Raw genomic sequence first — 24,359 nt, forward strand, 5'->3', positions numbered from 1 at the left:
AAGGTAAGAAAAAAAGCAGTTTGTGCCGAGACCCCCCCCCCCCAACCCACCACCGGCTTTTTCGGACGGGGACAAATGCATTATTTATCAGTCTCGGCTCCCAGTTGGTTAATTGCGGCTCCAGTTCAAAAGCACCTTAAAACGCACAGAGACACACAGATAATTGGCAAAGCATGACAGGAATAAACGGAGGAACAACAATAGGCCTGATTTGCGCAATTACATGAATAAAACATGCACTTTTCACAAAAAAAAAAGTCAACGGAACGGAAACGAAGGGAGGGGAAGCGGTCCGAGTCGCTGACATCATCAATTAACCGGTGCCCGTCTGTCTAGCGATCCGGGAGCCCACCGGCCCTCGGAGCAGCTGCGCCCTCTGTGATTGCTACTCCAGAGGCGGAGCAGGTGAGCCGGTGAGCAGGTACGCGGCCGCAGGTACGCGGGCGCTCAGACGAGAGGCGGCCTTTTGTGAACGGAGCCACAGCGGCGCCGCCGATACGGCCATTAGCGGCACATCTGGGTTAATGAAACTATTAGAGGAGCTGCATGCAAAATTCAAGAGGGCCCTTCTGAACAAAGTGCGCCTGGAGACCGCAGTGCAATTTACTCAATCAGAGCGGCTAAATACATTAAACCACCTTTAGAGTTTTTCCTTTTTGGGTGACAATTAATGGCTGAAGCTCTAATTGCGAAAACACAAATGTGTATATATTCTGTGCGGTATTTACAGTACTGTGCAAAAGTTTTAGGCACTTGGTTGGGGGAAAAAGCTGTAAAGTGAGAATTATTCCAAAAATAACGCTCTTAAATAATAAACTTCCTACAAAGCTTAGTAACCGTCCATCGTCAACTGCTTCTCTAAAGCGGGGTCTCAGCGGGTTTGGCTGGGTCCCGCTCTCCGGCGGGTCTGGGGTTCGAGTCCCGCTTGGGGTGCCTTGCAATGGACTGGCGTCCCGTCCAGGGTGTGTCCCCTCCTTTTCAGCTTTATGCCATATGTTTCTGGATTAGGTTCTCGTTCGCCACGACCCTGCTTGGGATATGTAGTTTCAGACTCTGTGTGCGTGTGTGTGTTTACTTTCTTTAATGACATACAGAACCCTTACTGTAATATTGTAACTTTTCACAAAAGAAATGCTCGACAATCTAAAATATGCTCTTTTCCATTGAAACTAATGCAGAAGACATTAAATAACCGTCTAAAACAAATATTTTTGTGAAACATCTAAGTGCCTAAGACTTTTGCACAGTGCTGTATACAAAAATGCATATATATGTATATATATTGTGTGTATACATGCGTATCTTAATACACACACACACTACCACAGTACGCATTTGTTGAGAAAACCTGAAACTTCTATTCTACATTTAAGTTTTGTATTTTGTGTGTATGTGTATGGGTGTGTGTCTGCCTATATACTGTATGCCTATAAATATGCACACACACACATACGTATATATATATATATATATATATATATATATATAGAAAAAAATAGGTATTCTTGCTGAGGTACTTTGCAAAATGCAAATTTTACAGAGAGCTGCATTACGTAAGCAAACATCGGTGGAACAGTTGACTGATAAAAGAAAAAAAAGAAAGATGGTACACTACCATGGTACACCGCGCTGCGCTCAGGCCCAGGGTGCCAAAGCAAGCGAAAACACACCCGACTCCTGATTAGCACGCCGTATGGAAGCGAGAAGCCTTGACGCACAATCGCAGCTCCCAGTGGACTCGCAGCCCCCGAGGCCCCACGGGTGGCTGCCTCGGCCACCTGAGCTCCAGGGGAACGGAGAGCCGAGGCACCGCTGAGCCCATGATGGGAGGAGGAGCCAACGTCAGAGACGGGCGTTCCGTATGTGTGTTTGTGTGGGTTTCCTGCCACAATGCAAAAACGTGTGTATCCTGGAAATTGGCGACTCTTACTTGACCTTTGTGTGTATGTTGGGCGGGTGTGTATGTTCGCATATTCTCCCCGTGTCTGTTTCCTCCGGGTGCTCTGGTTTCCTCCCACAGTCCAAAGACCTGCTGTTCAAGTTCACCCATAGTGTGTGAGTGACAGAGAGAATGTGTGTGTTTCACTGATGTATGGATGAGTGACCCGGTGTAAGAAGTGTATCTAGCAGTGTAAGTCACCGCGGTGAATAAGGTGTGTGGGCTCATAACACTACATAGAGTTCATTGGAAGTCGCTTTGGAGAAAAGTGTCTGCTAAATAAATGTAATTTGCTGATGAGTGAAAATACATATAGCCATCGACGAACGACTATGGGACTTACATCCGCTCCAAAGGCCATACCATCAGGCTTATTAGGTTAATTTTGAGTTATGAACGCCGAACGTCCCATTTGTTATTCTTTGGGGCTTAGTTGGTGTTTGGTTGTTCAGCAGCCGCTGCGTTTTGTTTGCAAAATTTCAAACGACTAGCAAGTGAAAAAGCAAGTGTTCGTAATTCATTAATAAATACTGTGCAGTGTCAGCTGCAGTTTTCCTTAATATTAGTACCGTATTTATATTATTCCATAGTGGCCGGTTGTGGGGCGGACAAAATAGATTTTATTGGGACCCAAAAGAATCCAAAACGGGGCCGTGGGCTCTTTCAGGGGAAACGGAACCGCAAAGACAACCCTAACCTCCAAACAGTCCTCAGCGCAGCTGGCACAGCAGGCCATCATTATTCAGTTTGGTAGGTGGGGGGGGTGTCACTGGGAGCTGTCCATCCGGCAAATCCCACCTCCTGCCCTGGGGTATACGGGCACCCTGCTCTCACTCACTCACTCACTCAAACTGCTTGTCCAGGTCAGGGTTGCGGTGATTGGGATCCTATACTGGAATTACTGGGCAAGAAGGCTGAGGAGGTACACCCTGGATGGGATGCCAGTCCATTGGTGTCCATTGGTGATGCCATCCACACAGTGACAAACTACTGGTAACTCAGTGTTGCTAATTCACCGGAAACACGACTTTGGAGTGCGTGAGGAAACCAGAGCAGTTGAGAGGCTATGAGGCCGCAGTGCAACTACCTGCGCAACTGTGCCACGCTCGTAGTACATTAGTATTATTTTAACGTGAATAATGTGTGAAATTGGTGAAAAAATATCACAAAGCCCTACTGTGCAATGGAGCAGTCATGCATGTTGATTGTTTTTATACCTTTAATGCTCATATAATAGAATACAAGGGGATTCTCAGCTCGTGACAGGGAGCAGGAACCTGTCGCTCGTCAAGGACCACCTGTAAAAGAGTTGTGGAGTTGTGTGGATCTTTTCAGAATTTGGACCCAAGTCAAGCACTAGAGCATTGCCGAACCCGGAGCGAGATGGAACGTTAACCGCTGCGGGGGGGGTGCCGAGAGCAGCAGCGAGTTACACTTTACATAATGCTTCCTCATCGAATTGCTGACAGCCCATCCTTCTGCTCTGCTCCCTCTCTCCAGCGCTGCGGTGCCCCATCGGTCGCATTCCAGCTACAGGCTGTTGCGGTGACTTTGCACAGACTTGAAATTTTTTGGTAACGTCATGCACGCGTGTTACCTGCAGTCATACACTGCTAAAAGTAAGAATTAGAATTATTCATTTTTTATCAACTGTTGTCTCGTGGACAATTACGGTGCCCCGGAGTCTATCCCAGAAGCATAGGGTATGAGCAGGGTACACCCTGGACGTGACACCACTCCATCACAGGGCAATCACTCTCACACACACACACACACATTTTCAGAACCACTTGTCCCATACGGGGGTCGCAGGGAACCGGAGCCTAACCCGGCAACACAGGGCGTAAGGGTGGAGGGGGAGGAGACACACCCAGGACGGGACGCCAGTCCGTCGCAAGGCACCCCAAGGGGGACTCGAACCCCAGACCCACTGGAGAGTAGGACTGTGGGCCAAGTCACTGCGCCACCGCACCCCCGTTCATGCTCACACACGTACGTTTATTTATTTAGCAGACACTTTCTCCAAAGCAACTTCCAATGAACTCTATGTAGTGTTATGAGCCCACACGCCTTATTCACCACGGTGACTTACACTGCTAGACACACTACTTATACTGGGTCACTCATCCATACATCAGTGAAACACACACACTCTCTCTGTCACTCACACACTATGGGTGAACCTCAACAGCATGTCTTTGGAGTGTGGGAGGAAACCAGAGCATCCAGAAGAAACCCACACAGACATGGGGATAACATGCAAACTCCACACAGACTGAGTGGGGATCGAACTCACACCCTCTCACACCACCCAGGCACCGTGAGACAGAGGAAACCCACACAAACACACATATGGAGCGCATGTTTTTGACGTGAGACAGCAGCGCTACTCGCTGTGCCACCGTGCCGCCGAACGTGGGTGGCGTTTCACACCCAGGCTCTGCGTTCACGCCGGCACTGTTATGGCTGTTTAACCTCAGCGCTGAAGTCATGTCCTCCCTTTTACGGCGCTTGCCCTCCTCCGCAAGCTCTTTTCCGGCTCTCGGACTCAAACACACTTCTCAGTAAGGAGCTTGTTCAGTTTAACTCGGGGGGGGGGGAGATCTGACACAATCACCAAGTAAAAATCCTCCCATGGCACCTGTGTGGGGCTGGGCTCTGAAATATGACAAAAATAAAAGCAAGACAAAAACAATCACAGGTGAACTTGCTCACGAACGCGTTCTGAAGGAGCCTGGTGATTCCCGATGATTATATTTCTAACGACACGTTTACTTTTCTCAGTGTTTGCTGTCGCAGACGCAGTTACGATATTATAAAAGTGTATGACATCCATTTTACCTGCTTTATATAATAAGCACATCTTACCGATGCAATCAGCGCTGGAAAAGAACAACACAAAATTATACGAATGCAGATTTTGCGAGTTTCGTCAGTTCAATTTTCCGCAGTCGTTGGCTACAGATCGAGAGCCGCTTGCGGTGACGAACGTCGTTGGTTCGAGTTCCGCGGGGGGCCGTGTCTTCGTGCCCTTCAGCGGGTAAAGTTTCACTGTTCTGGATAAAAATGCCAACTAAGCAACTAAATGAATAAATAATAATGATGCAGAAATGACCTGACAGTGGAAAGAAGAGAAAACGTGTCTGAGACAAACACAACTGATATGCTTTTAGCCAAATATATGGCTGAGGTATCTTATTTTGACTGCGCCCTAAATAAAGTAACTTTAGAGAAAGTGGTGCAGGTCAGAGGGCTGAAAAAAAAATGCGTAGGCAGCGATGATGTGATCGGTATGAGAATTAAAGAGCAAAAATAATCGGCATCAAAGGTGGCCAAAGTTGTTATTAAAGCCATTAGAAACGTCTCTAAATCTCAGCTGCCCTTCAGTTCGTGACATCAGAAGCTCAAAGGATGAAAAGCAAGACTGCAAAATAAAAGCTGATCTCAATCAGCTGGCAGCGGTGAAATTTTCTGAGCTCACCTTTACCTCGGCATAAATACAAAAAAATAAAAATTAAAAAGAAAAAAAAATCCCAAGAAGTCGCCGAGTAGGACGAGAATGTGCTTTGTGGCTTCCAGCGCTCATTCGGCTGAGATTCATGATGTATTCAAAGCCTCGAATAATAACTTCTCTCCTCTTCCCCGTCCGACCCTCAGATAAGAAATATCCAGCGGTGGACGGAGCGTTTCAAGTGCGTTTCACGTCCGGCCTCCCGAGGTTATGCTGAGGATTCATCGAGCGAGATCTTGCCTTCCGAGAAAAAAAATAAATAAAGACATTTTTTTTTTAAAAAGTGAGGCGTCCGGGGAAGGTGGTTTCAGGAGGCCGGAACCTGATGCGCTGACCGTACCTACAATTTTCTGAGTAAATGTGTTCCTCCATGCTTCGGAAAGCAAAGCGGAAGTGTACGTGCGCGTCCCCGCATCCCGGGATCGAGAGACGCAAAATACTACATTAAATCGGTTCAAGGTCAAGGAAGGGGAGAAGCCGGCTGGTATCGTTCATGCTTCACGGGAGCTAATCGAATGAATATTGCTCCCGTGTATTAAGGCAGTTCTGTAGGACATGGATATATTAATCTTCTGCAGATGAGATAGACGCGGAGAAACATTCGATATAATACGCGTAAGGGCAAAATATGTGCACAAGGCTAAATCATGGACTTGTTTTGTGGAAACAAAGTAAAACTGCTGCGCTGTCTCATACCACTGCCTACTGTTCGGTAATAAACTTCGTTCCGTAATAAACTGCGGTGCTTCGGATGTGCAAGTTTTACATTCACGTTCACATTTATTCGTTTGCATTTATTCATTTAGCCGACGCTTTTCTCCAAAGTGACGTACATCTCACGGAAAATACAATGTGTTCATTACATTAGCAGAAAGAGAGACATCGATGCAGACGTGTGATTCTTAAGTGGAGTTATTTTGTTTCTTTCCACCATATGAACCAATTTTCATCACACGATTTTTTTAATTGGTTCATATCAATAATTTTTTTTTTTTTTTGAGATACATATAAACACTTACGTTACCTTACTGCAGTAGCTGTGTAAAGGTTTATCCGGGATCATCTTAAAGTTATAGTGCAGTAACATTTATTCCTTACGTGAACTTAAGAGATGATGGGCAAAGTGAGTCTGGAAGAGGTGAGTTTTCAGGCCCTTTTAAACGTGGACAGAGATTCAGCAGTTCTGAGTGAGAGGGGGAGGTCGTTCTCCCCCAACGGAGTGGGAACGGAGAACCTTCGTGTTTTATTGGAAAACTTCAGCTCACCTTTCCCATGTTTTTGTTACTAAATCCAAGGGTGCACACAAAAATTTTACAACATATCGCTAAGAGGAATTTATTTAAAAGGGTTTTTACTGTGATGTGCCCTTCAGAACTTTACAATTTAACCATATAATAGTCGGCTACTGAGAAAGTTGTACGATCAAGTAATATCACAGTGATTCTGTGCCAAACATAAAAAAAACTGGGAAACTGACAGAAGCCAACAGCTACGGAAGCAGCTATAATGGCATTAATGGATGTTGTACCGTTCGTTGATTTCCACTGATCAGCCCCTAGAGGTAAAGCCAACTGGGGTAATTCTGCCTGGCGTAGAAGTGGCACGGCGACAGGTAGGTAAATCGAAGGAACACGACGACCGATGTGGACTTCCCTCAAGGCGGTGGGTCTTTACGGACAAGAGATTCTGGCACAGGATGACGAAAACAGAAGTCGTCGTGAAAAGCGAAGAAAGTTTTCAACAACAAAGCAGCTAGTCTTCCGACCTGCGCGCTAAGTTGACGAAACAGTAAAAGAGTTTGAAATGGTGTGTCTTTCTGCCAAAGAAACCCGAGCGAAGGCAGGTACATCAACTGAAGACACAAGTTCCTCTATGACTCAAAGAGGCGGAATAGGAACATTCTTCCAAAGTGTTTAAAGCGCATATCCTGCATTATTTGAAACTAGCGCATATCGACCTTCAGGATGGAAAGAACAGTAGTTCCCCAGACAAAATACAATGCTTAGAGGTGGTCTCAACCGTGTTTCACCCATTTCTACTGAATCGGGTCCCTCAACAGATGGATGCTTCAATTCTATTGAATGTATTTCTGGGGAAGGAAATAAATCTGAGTTCAAGGGCGGTCCCGCATCGGGAAACAGCGAGCTGGGGAACGGGGGCTGCGTTGAGTCGAGCATTCGATACGTCAGCGTACCGAGTCGTAAATGAAATCTTAACCCTTTCTATATCAAGCCCTCAGTATCTTTCACGATGTGGAAAAAGTTGCAACGGCAGCTTTAAAAGATGTGCGTATACACACCGATCAACGATGGGTCAATTTTTCCCCCCCACATTTGCCAGCGAGATAATGAGACTGTGATGAATAGATACACAACAATGGAACCTCAATACACCAGCCGCGCTGGAAGAAGAAAAATCACCCAAGAAAAGACAAAACAGCGCCAGAGTTATCCAGAGCTGATATCCTCCTTCACAAGCTGCAGCAGCACCGATTATTAAGCAGCACAGTGGCGTTTTGATACCGGGCCCCAAAACCACTGAAGCGTGGGACTGGCAATGCTAGTGACCATTTTACCATGAATCAAAACTGAGTATCTGTTAACAACTGATAACATGATGTAGAATGGGCCTCTTCATTCTGTGCCCTGTTTTTTATTCCTTTTTTTTTCCATTTAAATCCCCAACCTGGTATGACTTCTGTTGTATCTCTGGCAGACTGAATCCATATTCCTAAACCCTGGCAGGGTTCCCCACAGCAGAGTCTTTAGCGCCGTCACATTAGTAACTTAACCATCCGTTTGCTGGAGAAATGGTACCATTTCTCTCAACTTCCAGAGTTACCTGACTAGGCAAATATTATTTCCTTCATTCTCAAAACATTTCCAGCTGAAATAAAATTAATTAATACAGTATCAGTGAACAAAACTGAATACATCTGTTTGAAGGCCCACTTTCCTGAGCAAAAAACAGAAACTGGACATTTAAGGAGTGGAACATGATCTAGCTGATGAGTCAACATTTCGTATATTTGATTCCAAGTGGTAAGTTTTCATAACAGGCAATGAGGGTCAACACAGGCGTCATACCTCAGTGGACGCAACTATCCAGCATGGTGGTGACAGCGTCATGCTGTGGGGATGCTTTGCTGGTAACAGAGTGTTGATCTTTACCAAGTCCGTGGCAATTCCAGCCCTCATGGCTAGCACTGTTTTAGCCTAATAACATTATTGTTAGTTCCATACTGCATGCCATCACCAACCAACCCCAACCAATGTCAACAACCGCTTGTCCTGAGTGAGGTTATGGTGAGCCGGAGCTTATCCTGGAGGCAGAGGGATACACCTTGGACAGGTCACCAGTCTATCGCAAGGCACACCAAGCAGGACTCTAACCCTAGACCCGCCTCACAGCGGGCGACCCGCTGCGCCACCACACCCCCCCTACACGCCCTCACACAATTTAGATATCAATTTTTTAAAATCTACTAAAAATCTGAAATTTAATCTGCACAATTCAGAGGCATGCTAATCCATCAAGATGACAGGTAATTGGGCACACCTTCATTCTTCAGGCATACAAAGACCCAACATACACCTCAAAGTTGTGTAAAAACTGGCAAAGATGGAAAGCAAAAGGACAATCCAAAACGATGACCTGGATGTAAAAAGCAGTAAATTATAAAAACAAAACAGCATTCAGCAAGCGTACTCAGACTTCACGCTGGTACTGCATTTTCTGTCTGACACCACAAACCTCAAATATTAATATTTTCCAGAAATGTCAAGCCCTCTGTAACACTGGAATACTCATTTTCTTGAGCATGATTACTAGGAGCTGTGCATAGTAATATCAACACCTTGACTGCACAGTGTATATGACAGCTCATTTATTAGTTATCACTTAATTGAGTTTCATTTTTAATTATCGTTAATGCAGCACAGACTGGGAAGCTCAGAGATATTTCAGCTGAGATAAAACTGACCAATGAAAGACAAGGAATGCAGCTGTACTTTGAATAATACTGCTTATTCTTCTCATTTGAAGAAAGACATACTTGGGATTTCTGGCTGTACAGGAAAAGAGTAAGTTGTAGTTTGACAATGAAAAAAAAAAGTTGCGGAATTGTGAACGGTGAGTGACTTCTTAAGCCAGAAGGTTCCCAGGTTCGAAAGGTCACTTTTCAAACACACAGAGCAATTTTTGTAAGAAGAACAGATAATGAGATCTGAGACAAGAAACCCTCAACAACCTGGAAGAAATTTCTTGGAAGAGTGTGGTTCATCTTTGCAGGTTATTTTTGACAGCTTTGCCAAAATATCATAAGCAGCAAGTCCAGGGCAGACATTTCTGACTAAGTGACGCAGTTCATATTCACAGCATCCTTCTTTAACTCGTGATACTCTGACCTTAAAAGCGGTAGGCGAACCTTAGTTAAGGGCATCCAGAATGTTCACGCTGTGACAGTTCACACCCCATGTTTGTTGACAACCCTTGACCCACTCAACTCGTCTCGTTCTTGAGATTTCTGTAGGAGACGTGCCGATAATGACTGATCAACCTTGTTCCCGAGCCACCCGTCAGAGGGAAACTAAGACGGCTCATGATCGGGATGGACAGATTTTAGATGGGTTCAAAACTCTCCCACATCCAAGGGTCATCTCCTTCGCCTTCCTCCAGCAGAGATCCAGCTGTGTCCCGTGGAACCAACACTGGTGCTGCCAGGGACCAACAGAAGACAGATCTTCTAAGTTTATTAGTTTCCTAATGCTAACAATATCAACCTTTTGCTTAGTACATGTTTATTATTGATACTGTTTCGTTTAAAATGATATGTTGGGGACAGCTGGTAGCGTAGAGGTTAGAGCGACTGCATCTGGATGCAAAGGTCGCAGGTTGATCTCCAGCTCTGGCTGTAGCAACTCTGAGCAAGGTACTTACCTTAAATTGCTTCAGTAAAAAAAAAAAGGAAAAAATCCCAGCTCTATAAATGGGTAAAGAATTGTAAGCTTGTAATAACATGAACATTTTAAGTTGTTTTGGAGAAAAATGTCAGCTAAATGAATAAATGTTTACTCCTTTTCTTTTCCCTGTTTTTCGGTCAGCTACTCAGCATCTGCCCTCAGGTGTGAGCAAAACAGACCAATAAGAGCTTCTGACGATGTGCCTAACTTCCCACGTATGGGTAAAGTTAGAGTAAGTGCTGTCATAGCACAGTCAAGTCATGGTAACTGCTTACATGGTTTTCGCAGTAAAGCGTCGACGCCTTCTTTGACACATCTTTGGAGCGTGTGAGGAAACCAACACAATATGAGAAGAACGTGCAAACAGTGTACAGGCTGAGCCCGATTCCGACCCATCTTGGAACCCTCAGCCCAAGACCTGCAAGGCACCAGCACTACCCACCGAGCCTCTGTCTCTATACATAAACTAGCCTCAGAAAAGACGATGCCCGCAATAAATCTTTTAGAGATGAGCTTCTAAGCCTTTCATACGAAACGAGCATGCGGCAGTACTTCTGAACACACTCCTCTTCCTGCTCATGCCTTTCATCTATTCAAATCCCAAACTTATCAATGTTAAATGAAAGCAAAAGAGAATATTCACTTGCTTTTGAAATTTAGCAACCGTGCATGTAAGACATTATTAAGCCCGCAGAAGAATATTTCAGAAATATTTCAGCCGTCATACTTGGAGACCACTACAGGTCTTAAGAATAAATTTTCTACGGAACAGAGAAGCTAGACTAAAAAAAAAATACTTCGAATAAATAAAAATAGTGGGTTGAACTCATTTTCATTGTTTCTCATCTGTTTGTGATGAACATTACCTAGACGTGACCCATATACACACTCTTTAATGTTCTTATTTTTACTGCATAATTTTCTTATTTTAATGACCTATTTTTTTTATGTGCAAACGGTACAGTAGAAAGGACCACTTCTGGCAGCTTTTTTTTAAAAATGCGATGAGACATTCCACCCTGAGTTTCAGTTCTTCGGTGTCGTCCGTGGGCTTCGTCCCCTCCTTCCATAGAAAAAAATCTCAGCACAAATGCGGTGAAAATGACGGCGGAATCGCCAGTGGGCCGAATGGACGCTCGAGTGCACGTTCCGTGCCTTCCCTCCACCGAAAATTCAATGCCAAGTCCATCTCGATTCTTATCAAGCAAGCGAGGGCAGCACCCTAGAACCTCCTCACCACGAGTCTGCATGTCAAGCGGGCGTGCTGAAATGCATTACCCATAAGTCTGCGTGCGACACGGCACATCTCGCAATAACTAGGGCACCTATAAATAAAGAATATCTCACTATACGTTCAAGTGTCAGTCATAGCTAATGATCAGCAACATCTCGTCATCTTTTTTCGTAATATTCCTTTGATTTAAAAAGAGAAAAATGCCTTTCTTCGTGAAACTGTGCAGTGATCACCGGATTTAACCTGAATCTGAAACTAACGGTCACCGTGTAGCTCATTTCTTTCATTCAATGAACTGCACGTAATATTGGCGTGAATAACTTAAGAGTGTGTGATGTTCGAGTGGCTTTATTTCTTGGAAGAAACTCACAGACTCAAGTGTCCATTAAGGCACATGTTCCAAATGGCCACTTGGCGAACATTTTGACCTTAAAATGATCCGCTGGAGATTCCGGAAACCGCAGCGGCACGTCCTACCGTCATCACTGTTAGGTCACCGAGACTTCACGGGACGAAACGCGGAATTATTCGGCCGCTTTGACCTCGGTGACGTCCCTCCTTCATCTTAAAGCACAGAAACGCATGCGTAACCTGTCATTTCGCGTCCGTCGCTTGTTGCGCTCAACCTCTGGACCCGGCCATGGCCCCCACCTTCGCCGCTGAGCTGTTTCTATGGGCACGTCCACACGCGTTGACAATTTTCCCCTCCCATTTGTCTCCTTTTACAGCCAAGGTGTTAGAGACGCCAAGATGGAAAACATTCGGGAGGGATTTGCCCATCGACGCCAACACCCGACACAAATGTCGCACGTGGGACTCTCGGGCGGCTCCAGGCTCTGGGGAAGGCAGAAGATAAACAAAGCGCGCACACCTGGCACGGTGGCAGCGCGACCAGGAGTGTCGAGGGGGAAATTAGGATTCTGAGCGCAATCCCAGGGAACGGTGGTAATCAGATGCCATGGCGGTGCGGACGGAGAAAGAGACGCGCGAGATGAACAGGAGGACGGCCCGTCACGGCTCGCGGGAGAACAAAGGCGGGCACCTGGCAGGAGGGACCGAGATCGCCAAAATCTCCCCTAGACGTCAAGCGAGTTCCCCCCGCGAGTCCCGCCGCTGCGGCCAACCCGCTCACCGCCTCGCAGTCATCGGACACCCGACCTTATTCTCCCCGGCGCCACCTTCCGCAGGTCCTCAAAGGTCCCGCTGAATACGGTACCTGTGTTGGGGAGCCTCTGCGACCGTTCTCTCGTACCACATTATGGAATAAAAGTGCAGTTCGGAAGTAATAATTCATACATATACTGTTGCTCTTACTATGATTTATTTGCTGACAGCTTTGCAAAGCAACTTACAGTGATTTACCCCTTTGCACAGCAGAGTAATTTTTACTGTTTCTATTCAGGGTTACTACCTTGATCTAGTGCACTTCAGAGATTTGAACCTGTCCCCTGTGAGTGCAAGGCAGCACTAACCTCTAACCACCACACCCCTCTATCATTCAGTGTATCTGCAATATGCTTATTTATAGTCTGCTTGTCATCATACAGTTTCTTCCTTTTAGGATTTTTATTTGGGCACCAGGTGGGCTGCTCTTGGATCTGAAGGTCGCAGGTTCTTCAGGATCTGACGGTCGAGGTGAATCCCACCTCCTGCTATAGTACGTTTATCGCTTATGCTGAATTGATACAGTAAAAATGACCCTGCCAACATCCAGGTCACAAGGGTGTGTCCGTAACTGCTGCTGAAAAAACTGCTCAATATTCCACTACAGATCCATTAATGCAGTGCTACAGAAAATTAATTAAAAAGACATAACTCAGCAGTGAACATCAAAGACAAAACAAATGGAACATGAAGGGCACAGAACATCCTGTCTCCAAGACCAGAACCCAAAACGCTCAGTTCTGTGAGTAAGGAAATTGCGCTCCACCAACTGCTGCTCCATCTTGGCTGGGGTCTGACGGCTGTTAAAGGTCGACCCACTGCATCACCGCTAAGAAAAATTAAGCCGTTTCCCCAAACAGAAGATCGATGTCATGAAGTGCTTTGGGGCAGCAGGTGGTGTAGTGGCTACAGCTGAAAGCTTAAATTTGTAGGAACTGAGTTCAAATCCCACCTCCTGCTACAGTACCCTTGAATCTGGTACTTGACCCGAATTGATACGGTAAAAATCAGCCTGCTGTATAAATGGGTAAATCAGTGTAAGTGACTTAATGTTGTCAGATGCTTTACAGAAAAGCATGAAACGAAAGTGAGTATAAAAGGCGTTACAGTGCGAAAAGCATTCAGCTACAATATGTACTCGGACTTACTTTTAATGCTCAAAAATGCTGGGATTCTACTTAGCTTTTATACACCCTCATGTTATTATTTGTTGTATAGTGAGTAAAAACTGGTAACACGTTGGTGCAGCAGGTGGGTGTAGCTTCACAACACCTCGGTTGTTCAGGTGTGGATTTTAATCCAGTATGGTTGAAGTTGCATATTCTCCAAGTGTCTGTGTAGGTTTTCTCCAAGTGCTCTGGTTTCCTCCCACAATCAAAAGACATCTGTTTCATTTTAACTTGTGACTGTAAATTGCCAGCAATGCGTGTGTGTGTGTGTGTGTGTGTGTGTGTGTGTGTGTGGTATACCCATTTAGGATCCCCCCCCCACCCCCTGCCGAGCCTTGCACCCAGTGATTCTGGGATAGGCTCCCAACCACCATGACCCCGACAGAACAGGTGCTTAACTTGACTCAGACTCCTCACCTTCCACACCAAACGGAGTACATTCTGTCCTGCTGTAACACGACAGCTATGTTCTGATTAAACACTGCATTATGCCAGTTTGCAGAATAAAAGTGTGTTTCGGTGCGAAAAATGGGGTGAGGACATCAATAACATTAAATACAGCAATCATCACATATTGACAACTCATAGCACGCCCAAAATTAAATTAGAAAACAGTTCAAAACCTACCGAAAACATAATCAACTGCCGAAACACTAAATGATAAAGCTCATGAAAATGAAGAACATGCACCATATAACCTCCAACTTCGTTCCAGCACACTGGTCTTTTCTTTACGATCTCCGCTCGGACACCAGACCACTTCTTCTTATCGCTCCGGCCAACCATGTTCAGTTGTAACGTAGTAACCGGAATTACACAGAAAATGCTGAAGAAATGGACAGCGCAAGTATCATTTTTCAGATGGCGACTGCAGTATTCCCAACACGCACTTTGAGAAATTTGCTTTACGCGAATATTATTCCTTGATTTATATACCCTAATTCATTTAGCTTTTCTATAAAACAACTTACATGTAACTGATGCTTCTCTCCAAAGCAACTTACAATGTTAAGGTTACAATTATTACAAGCTTACAGTTATTTATCCATTTATACAGCTGGGTAATTTGACAGGGTAAGTACCTTGCTCAAGGGTACTACAGCCGGAGGTGGGGATCGAACCTCCTAAGGCAGCAGCTCTAGCCCCTACGCTACCAGCTGCATCCTAAAACTTAAAATATTAATTGTTCACCCATTTATAAAGATGGATTTTTTTTTACTCTTGCTATTCAGGGTAAGTACCTTGCTCAAGGGTACTACAGCAATGCATAAGATCCAAACCAGCAGCTCTAACCACTGCACTACCAGCAGCGCAGCATCTTTAGCTGTCGTTTTTTTCTTCTAAAGTCACTTACAGTTTTAAGCTACTTAACCCATAAGCTTATTTCACCCATTTATTCACAAGGGTAATTTTTACTCTACTCTACCAGTTCTGTGCGTAAAGGTAGCAGGTCTAACTACCGCACCAACATGAGCTTTTACTTGTATCTGGTGGCCCAGAGTCTATCCTGGAGACACAGGGTGTGAGGCAGGAAACACCCTAGATGGGACACCACTACAAAGCCTGGCCAAGCGAATTAATTTTGTTCAAACTTTAAGGCGCAAAAATATTGTTTCAGAATGATGTCTTTGAACCTGTGCATTAAACTGTGGGATAGAGAAGTACTGAAATGACATGGCTGTACCAGGTAGGTAATTCCCTTTAAATTGGGCTGTCCAATGTGTGGCCCACAATACACACACACACACACACACACACACACACACACATTTTCAGAACCGCTTGTCCCATACAGGGTTGCGGGGAACTGGAGCCTAACCTGGCAACTCAGGACGTAAGGCCGGAGGGGGAGGGGACACACCCAGGACGGGACGCCAGTCTGTCGCAAGGCACCCCAAGCGGGACTCAAACCCCAGACCCACCGGAGAGCAGGACTGCGGTCCAACCCACTGCACCACCGCACCCCCATTGGCCCGCAATAATGTTCATAAAATTATTAATATGTACTCTACTTACATTTATTTATCTAGCAGACACTTTTCATCACAGCAACTTCCAATGAACTCTACGTAGTGTTATCAGCCCACACACCTTATTCACCGTGGTGACTTACACTGTTACATAAACTACTTACACTGGATCACTCATCTATACATCAGTGGAACACACACACACACACTCTCAGTGAACCTCAACAGCATATCTTTGGACTGTGGGAGGAAACCAGAGTACCCAGAGAAAACCCACACAGGTACCAGGAGAAAATGCAAACACCGCACAGACTGAGCACGGATCAAACCCACCTCCTCTCGCACCATCCAGGCACTGTGAGACAGCAGCGCTACTTGCCGTGCCACCATGCCACCCAGGGCACTTGCTCTCAATACTGGTGTAACATGCCGAGACAGCCTGAGGAGGGGGTGGAGACGGGGGCAAAGCAGCCACAGCTGGGACTGATTACACTCCGTATTTCCTCCCCGGTGCCCAGCAGTAGAGAGAAGAGATCGAGGAGGAGAACGAGACAGAGCCGAACCCGAGCTCGAACCCGATCCCAGACACGACTGTCCCGACCGACCCGACTCTCCCAGCCCCCCTGACCCGCACGAAACCTCATCCCGCCTGTTCCCCGGTCCCCCTTTTCCATCCCCTTCCTTCTCCCCACTCTAAGGGCAAAGAAAAGCCTTCATCAAGAGGCAACTGCACCTCTTGTCTCCTGCATAATAAAATGCATAATAATGTAATTAAAGCCCAATAAAATAACCGCTCTTCAGTTCAGACATTTAAGATTCAGTATGCGACACACTATGATTTTACAGCGAGTGGCCGTCAAACCCATTCACAGCGAACGCTGTGGCCCCTCGGCCAAGAAAGGCTGGACGGCCCCGGTTCGAAGGACCGGACACGGGGCGTCCTCTTCGATTCACTGGTCAAGTGGGAACGCTAATGGGAGGCCGAGCACTGATTCCACCGCAGGACATGTGAATTTACAGCGACCATAGAGCGCAGCCTAAATATCGGACTAGACGCAGCAAACACGCATTGTAACAGGATCAGTTAGAGAGTGTTTCTGCACTTGATTGGATTATTATAGCCGACTATAGATCTTTGTTTCGCCTTGACGGGATCATTAGAGTTCACGCGCGTCTGGCCCCGCGCGGCGCGGCCCCTCCGCAACCGCCACGCGCACGGGCCGCACGCGCGCCGCCCCACCTATCTGTCCCACAATCAAGGTTATTTCCATTCCCCACACTTTCTCGATCAAATCTCGCACGCTTTCACAATCAATGGATTAAATTTAATACTTTCGTCCGCCGCGCCGTATATCTCCCAACTCAATCTCTCCATTTATATTCGAAATGATTAACTGAAGACAACCTTTTCGGAGTGCAATCACTCAGGCGCAATTATTCATTTTTAAAGTGCCTTCAGTATTAAAGAACAATCTGGCTATTTGTATCTTAATGAAAAAAATGATTAATGTTTGCCTTCGTTCGGCCGTCTGAATTATTCGCATTCTCGGCTACGTTTCGCGATGGGAACCTGCCCTAAATACACGAGAATAAGCGTGCGAACTTGTCCGAGGAAGTGGTGGCATGCGCGCATCGCAAGTTCGAAATAACACTCTTTACCTGCGAGGCACCCCACGAATGACGGCAGCACCAGCAGTTTCCATAGCAACATCATCTTCGGTGTCTGGGGTCAAAATAGGCTCACATCCAATCGCGAAGCTACGGGATCCTCTTCGTTCCTCCTCGGGTCTCCGCTCTGAGTGCAGGAGGAGAGGGAAGGGAAAACACGTTCAACAGATGTTTCTAGGGACCGTGGTTAAAGCTCCGTCTTGCAAAGTCAGTGTAAATGTTATAAGCCTTTGGCAACAATGCGCCAAAATAATGATACAGCATTACACAAAATGTCAGCGTTATTAAATGTAAAATTAGCCACCTAAATGTCATCAAATATGTTTTTTTTTTTACATTTAAATGGTATGCACTTATAAAGGAGCAGAACACAGGTAAACTGAAATCGTCACTCATGTGTGTCCATTAAGACACAACCGGTTAAACACGGGGTCTTCGGAATTTTTTCTTTCCAGAAGGTGTCGTGTTTATGATTAATACGCTGATTATTTTCATTAAACTGTTCATCGATTTCTAAAAGTTGCCCGTCCAGACCTACCTGCAATAATATCGATAACACTCTCACATGGGGCACCAGACACCACAGCGGTTAAAGACACGCGCTTGTAATCAGAATGTCACCGCCTGGGGAGTCAGGAGGCACCTTCACTGTTTTTTTCAACACGTCACCTTGCTGTATGAATGCTTGAAAATGTGAAGGATATTTTACTAATTTAGCTGACACTTTTCTCCAAAGTTACTTGCACTGATTTACTCATTTATTCCACAGGCGTAATATCTGCTTCATCAATTCAGGGTAACTACCTAAATCCATGGAAGCAGAGCAGGAGGTGGGATTCAAACCTAAACCCTTGAACTGCATATTCAGCAACTGTGACCACAATTCTTCTACCTTTCTTATTAGTATTATTATTATTATTATTATTATTGTTATTGTTATTTGTCACATCCACGCCCGCACTGCAATCAACAGTACCTGAAAACGATCAAGCGCCGGATGACAATTAGAACACTCGGCTTTAAAAGACCCTCCTCAGCTCCTTCACACTCGCGGAATCTCAATGAGACAACCGTCCTCCTTAGCGCTCATGTCCCAATCTCCTTCGTTCCCAGTCCCCGTTCTTCGTTCTCCGGCTTCTGACCATTCGCCTCACCTCCCGACTACGTCCACGTATCTTAACTCCCACTCTGACCGCCGATCGACCAACTCTTTGCCCGTCCCCGACAACGAGAACTCACCCGATCCCTCGGTACCTGAGAAATAATCCTGCACTTGGGTCCAGCCATTCCCACGTCCTTGGTTCCGTGTGACATTATTATTATTATCCATAATTAGTTATTTAGCTGTTTCCATCCAAAGTAATGCACAGTGTTTCATTATTATACAGCATGGGATTTTTGTAGTACCTTGATAAAGGGTACTACAGCAACAGCAGGGGGTGAGATATATACCATCAGCCTTCTGGTTACAAGTCCATATCCTTAAATGCTACAATACGTGGTGCTCAGGTCATTTATTACTTTGCATTTGTATTTATAAATCTCTCTGTCACTTTTCTCCAAAGCAACTTTACATTGTTATGCTACTGACAGTGATTTACCTGTAGCAGTGTAATGTTTACTGTATCAATTCAGGGTAAGAACCTTTATCAAGCGTAGAGTAGCAGGAGATGGGATTTAAACATACGTCCTTCGAGTCCAAAGCGGTAACTCGAACTACCACGCCACCTTCTGGCCTTTTCAGACGTTTACCTGTAGTCCTCTGTCTGGCCTACTGCACCAGCGTGCTCATGTGCAAAAATTAACCAAACATCTGGCGGGCTTTGAAAGTCCTTGAACAAGTAAACTCTGGCTTGTCTATAAACTTAATATTCTCTTTATATGAGATATGTATAAAAATATACAACTGATCCTTGAACAACACGGGTTTGAATTGCGCAAGTCCACTTATACGCGGATTTTTTTCAATAAATACAGTGGAAAATTTTTTTGAGATTTGCAACAACTTGGGAGGGGGGCGCAGTGGGTTGGACCGGCTCCTGCTCTCCGGTGGGTCTGGGGTTCGAGTCCTGCTTGGGGTGCCTTGCAACAGACCGGCGTCCTGTCCTGGGTGTGTCCCCTCCCCCTCCGGCCTTGCGTCCTGAGTTGCCGGGTTAGGCTCCGGTTCCCCGCGACCCCGTATGGGACAAGCGGTTCAGAAAGTGTGTGTGTGTGTGTGTGCGACAATTTGAAAAAACTTGCAGATGAATCGCGTAGCCTAGAAATATCGAAAAAGTTGTCATGCTGGTCTATTTTATTATTTACTACCATAAAATATACGTTTACATTTACATTACATTTATTCATTTAGCAGTAGACGTTAAAGTTTAGCAAGTTTTCGGGGAGTCAAAAGTTACGTGCGGATTTTCGACTGCGCGGGGGGTCGGCGCCCTGAACCCTCGTGTTGTTCAAGGGTCAACTGTATCTACCAGGGAAGAGAGTGCCGGAAAATAAGCAAAATGAACCTGGTCAAATTTCATATGTGGACAGCTGGAAGTTTACTGGTTAGAACTGCTGCCTTTGGAACTAAAGGTCGCAGGTTTGAATCCCACCCACCGCTATAGTACCCTTGAGCAAGGTACATGCCCTTAATTATTGTAGTTAAAATTACCCTGCCCTATAAATAGATAAAGAGCTGTAGGTAACACTGGTGAAGTGTCAGACATAAGAATAAATACGATGTAATATTTGCCTGGAAAAAGTTCTCGGCCTGGACTCTGCCGAAGAAAAACTGATGATGAGGAAAATTTGATCATGATCAACTTTACAGAGCTCGATGTAAGAGAAAAGTTTTTATATATTACATATATTTTTAAGAACATCTTGTCCTATATACTGTATATATATATATATATATATATATATATCTATACACACACAGAAAAGGAGTTCATATACACACACATTGACTGAAACCGAGCGTTCCAGCGAGCCGGAGCCTAATCTGGCAACGCAGGGCGTATGGCTGGAGGGGGAGGGGACGCACTCAGGACAGGATGCCAGTCCGACACAAGGCACCCCAAGAGGGACTCAAACCCCAGACCCACCGGAGAGCAGGACCCGGTCCAACCCACTGCACCACCGTGCCCCCCTTATATACACGGTGATGATGAATCATCACTATTCAAATCAGGTTTTATGCAGCTACTCGTGTGATGAACGTCAGTTCATATGGTGGAAAGACACAAACTATCTGCACTTAAGAATTACACGTCTGCATCTAAGTGTCTCTTCCTATTAATGTAACGAACACTTTGTATTTTCTATAAGGTGTATGTCGCTCTCGAGAAAAGTGTCTGATAAATGAATAAATGTCAGTGCCAACGTAAGCGACCCATTAAGAGCCCTAGCAGTAGAGTACAGCGAATAATTAGTAAATAAGTACTCAGAGGTGCAGAAGTGTAGCCCTGCGGTGTTTTCGTGGGCACCCTGTGGAGCGGTGCCGCTACAGCAGTGTTTCCTACGAAATGCAACGGTGACAGAGCCTCCTCTGTGTCCCTATCGGAAGTTCCGGGGTGGCTGGACGGCCATGCAGCCGACCCCCCCCCCCCCCCCGAGCGCTGAAACGCTGCCTTTGTGTCGCAGGGACAGTAATTCTCTGTGAGCTCCGGGCCCGAGACAGAAAGGAGCACGGAAGAGCATGGAAAATATATGAAAAAAAGAGAGAAATCAATGGCATGTTGAGATGCGGGGTCCACGGGCGATGCTTTTAGGCCCCCGGCGCAGACGACGTACACTAATGCCGACAACAGCGCTGCTCGTAGGCCAACAAAGCAGCGGCCGGCATAGTCTCTTTCAAATCTACTAACTTTTTATTCCTTTTCTCCCTGTTTTTTGGCTCAAGGGCAACACTGTCAGCTTGCGAGTTCACACACACACACACACACAGACTAGAGCTCTTCAGCTCTTCAGATTATTTGCACCCGTTACTGAAATACACTGCAAAATGTAAACTGAAGTGTAAACAGAACACTTCTTCCTGCTTTTTATTTATCTGAATTATAGCAGCTCAACTTTCAGTTACTATTGGCAATATATACAGTATGTGTAAGGAATGAGTGCTGATAAGTATAGAGATGTACGCCACTTTGGAGATAAGCATCTGCTAAATGGATAAATGTAAATGTAAATATATACATGTATGTAAAGGTAAATTTGATCCATCTTTCCATCCGTTATCACTAAGTACTTGTCCAGCCAGGACTGCAGTGGTCCAAAGTATAGGGTGTGAGGCAGAGTACACCTTGGATGGGACACCAGTCCATCACAGGGTAACCACACACAAACGGCAATTTCCAGTGACCGGTTCACCTGAAACATGTCTTTGGACTGCGGGAGGAAACCAGAGCGCCTGGAGGCAACCCAAGCGGACACAGGGCGGACATGCAAACTCCAGATTGAGTGAACCGGATTCAAACCCACATCTGAACCCACAGCCCAAAACTCACTACGAAGCACCAGCACTATCCACTGTGTCAGTCATCTGTACTGTATATTTACCATATTTAAGAGGTGTACACACAGTAAAACTTGTCATTAAAAATGTACAAAATATTGCAGCAGTAGTGTTGCTGTAACATTTTATGTACATATATATACAGTATACAGGTCCCGCGCACGAAAAGTGAAGTACGGAGGTTCTCGGTTCTAGCTCCGTTGTGGTGGAACGACCTCCCCCTCTCACTCAGAACTGCTGAATCTCCGTCTACATTCAAGAAGTGTCTGAAAACTTACCTTTTCCGGACTCGCTTCGCCCAAGATCTCTCCAGCTCACGTATGGCGTAAATGTTCGTGCACCGGAACTTCACGATCATCCCCAGATAAGCCTTTATACAGCTGCTACTCCGGCATTGTATGTGATTGTTTGTTTGTGTACGTTATTATAAAAAAAAAAAAAAAATTGGCACGATTCATCTATCCTGTGTTTTATGCACCTACTCAAGCGATGAACATCGGTGCAGAAAGTGGAAAGTAACACACTAGGTTCACTTAAGAATCACATGTCTGCAGCCATGTCTCTTTCTCTTAATATAATGCACAAATTGTATTTTTGCTGAGATGTATGTCGCTTTGGAGAAAAGCATCTGCTAAATGAATAAATGTAAATGTAAATGTAATGTATACATGTGTTACTCCTTGTGTAATTCACTTCACGCAATGATGATGACAGTCACTTGGATCGAGGGTACGGTATATGCCCATTTATATGTCACATTTTGCTAAAAATAATAATGATTAACAACCCCTGGCTACATTAAAAGTTCTTTACAGTTATTACTACTAATGGTGAAGTGAAGTGTATTTGCATACTAATCAAAATTGTTATAAAAAAAGGTACTGAAAGACCAATTGAACAGCACTGACTTCTCCTGGCTACACCGTCCATACCTGGGGGGGGGGCTCTAAAGCAGGGCTACTCATCACTCCTACATGTGCGGTGCCATGTATCCGGCCCTAATCATGGAATTTACTTTTAAAGGAAATGATCCTTTTACTGTAAATGTCAAAAATAAGACTACCCCCAGGTTATTTGCCTCAAACATTAGTAGCGTGTCCTTTGACAAAATTCCTCTTTTCGTCCAGTTTTTGCAAGATGGGCCACACCGTGCGTTTCAAAATTGCCTAAGGATTCGTCAAGAATGTTTGTCGAAATGAAAACTCGCATACGTGGTGGGCTGTTACGTACCCTTGCTCTGAAAGATAGACCCATCAATGATACAGCGATCATTTATATTCATCCGACACCTTTCTCCGAGGCAACACGCAATGCAAGTTTGCAGACTAAACCACTTATATTTCCCACATTACTGTAAAAACTGGGGCATTTTGACTGTCTCAAATGACAGCAATTACCTTGATCAAGAAATTGACAAGTTGCTTCCGAGTTGCTGAAATCCTTTAAACGTTTAAGAACGGTCTCAAACCCATCATTTTCAGACCCACTTCTTCCCTGGTCTCCTAATCGCTCAATACATTTTTTATCGAGCGGTCCCCAATTAGCAGCGGGTGTAAACGACTTTGAGGTGCTATATGTACACAGATAGGTAGGTGCACAGGGACAGCTGTACCGTAGTGGTTAACGCTACTGCCTGTGGACTCAAAGGTTGCAGATTGAGCCCCCCCTCTAGCTGTAATACTGCTGAGTAAGGTACTTACCCAGCTGTATAAATGGGTAAATAACTGTAAACGCCTTCACTTTTTAAGTCACTTTGGAGAAAAGTGTCAAGTAAATAGGAGAAGGCATCACTAGACTCAAAAAATCGTCCCGTTACTGAAAATAGTGCGGATTTCAAAACTTTGGACGGAGAAAGAAAATTTCCCACTATTTTAAATGCGGGGAAATAATGATGCGTTCCCTGCCTGTGCAAAGCCCCTCATCAATTTTCCCAAATATCACTAGAACTGCGTGAAGCACCTTCATACCTATCAACTCATGATTTCAGCACAATATCAAACTGATTTACCCACCTATTGCTTCAAGGCAATTCCCACTTTTCTTTTAAATTGATCGGTTCTCTGTAGGATGAGCAACAAGCCAAGCAGGACTCCGCTGAGCACGTTGCATTTATTGTGCACCACTTTCTAAAACTGCACGCTGCTGCTAAAATGTGCGTACGTGCCGGAAAAACCACCAGCTGAACTTTTTCTGCTAATTGCTCTGCTGTCTCCACAATAATTTAATGAAATGACACCCCCAATATCGC

At 45.1% G+C, this 24,359-nt stretch overlaps 1 protein-coding gene across 1 annotated transcript in view; it reads right to left on the reverse strand.

Annotated features, from left to right (window-relative positions):
• cntn4 (contactin 4) overlaps window positions 1-24,359 on the reverse strand; it is a 182,235-nt gene that overhangs the window by 132,905 nt on the left and 24,971 nt on the right. Inside the window, exon 2 of the mRNA XM_018733987.2 lies at window positions 17,608-17,743. Coding sequence (XP_018589503.1) covers window positions 17,608-17,662 — 55 coding nt within the window. The 5' untranslated portion in view covers window positions 17,663-17,743. The remainder of the gene's footprint in view (window positions 1-17,607; window positions 17,744-24,359) is intronic.

The sequence above is a fragment of the Scleropages formosus genome, chromosome 22 (assembly GCF_900964775.1).
Source record: "Scleropages formosus chromosome 22, fSclFor1.1, whole genome shotgun sequence".
Classification (NCBI taxonomy): Eukaryota; Metazoa; Chordata; class Actinopteri; order Osteoglossiformes; family Osteoglossidae; genus Scleropages; species Scleropages formosus.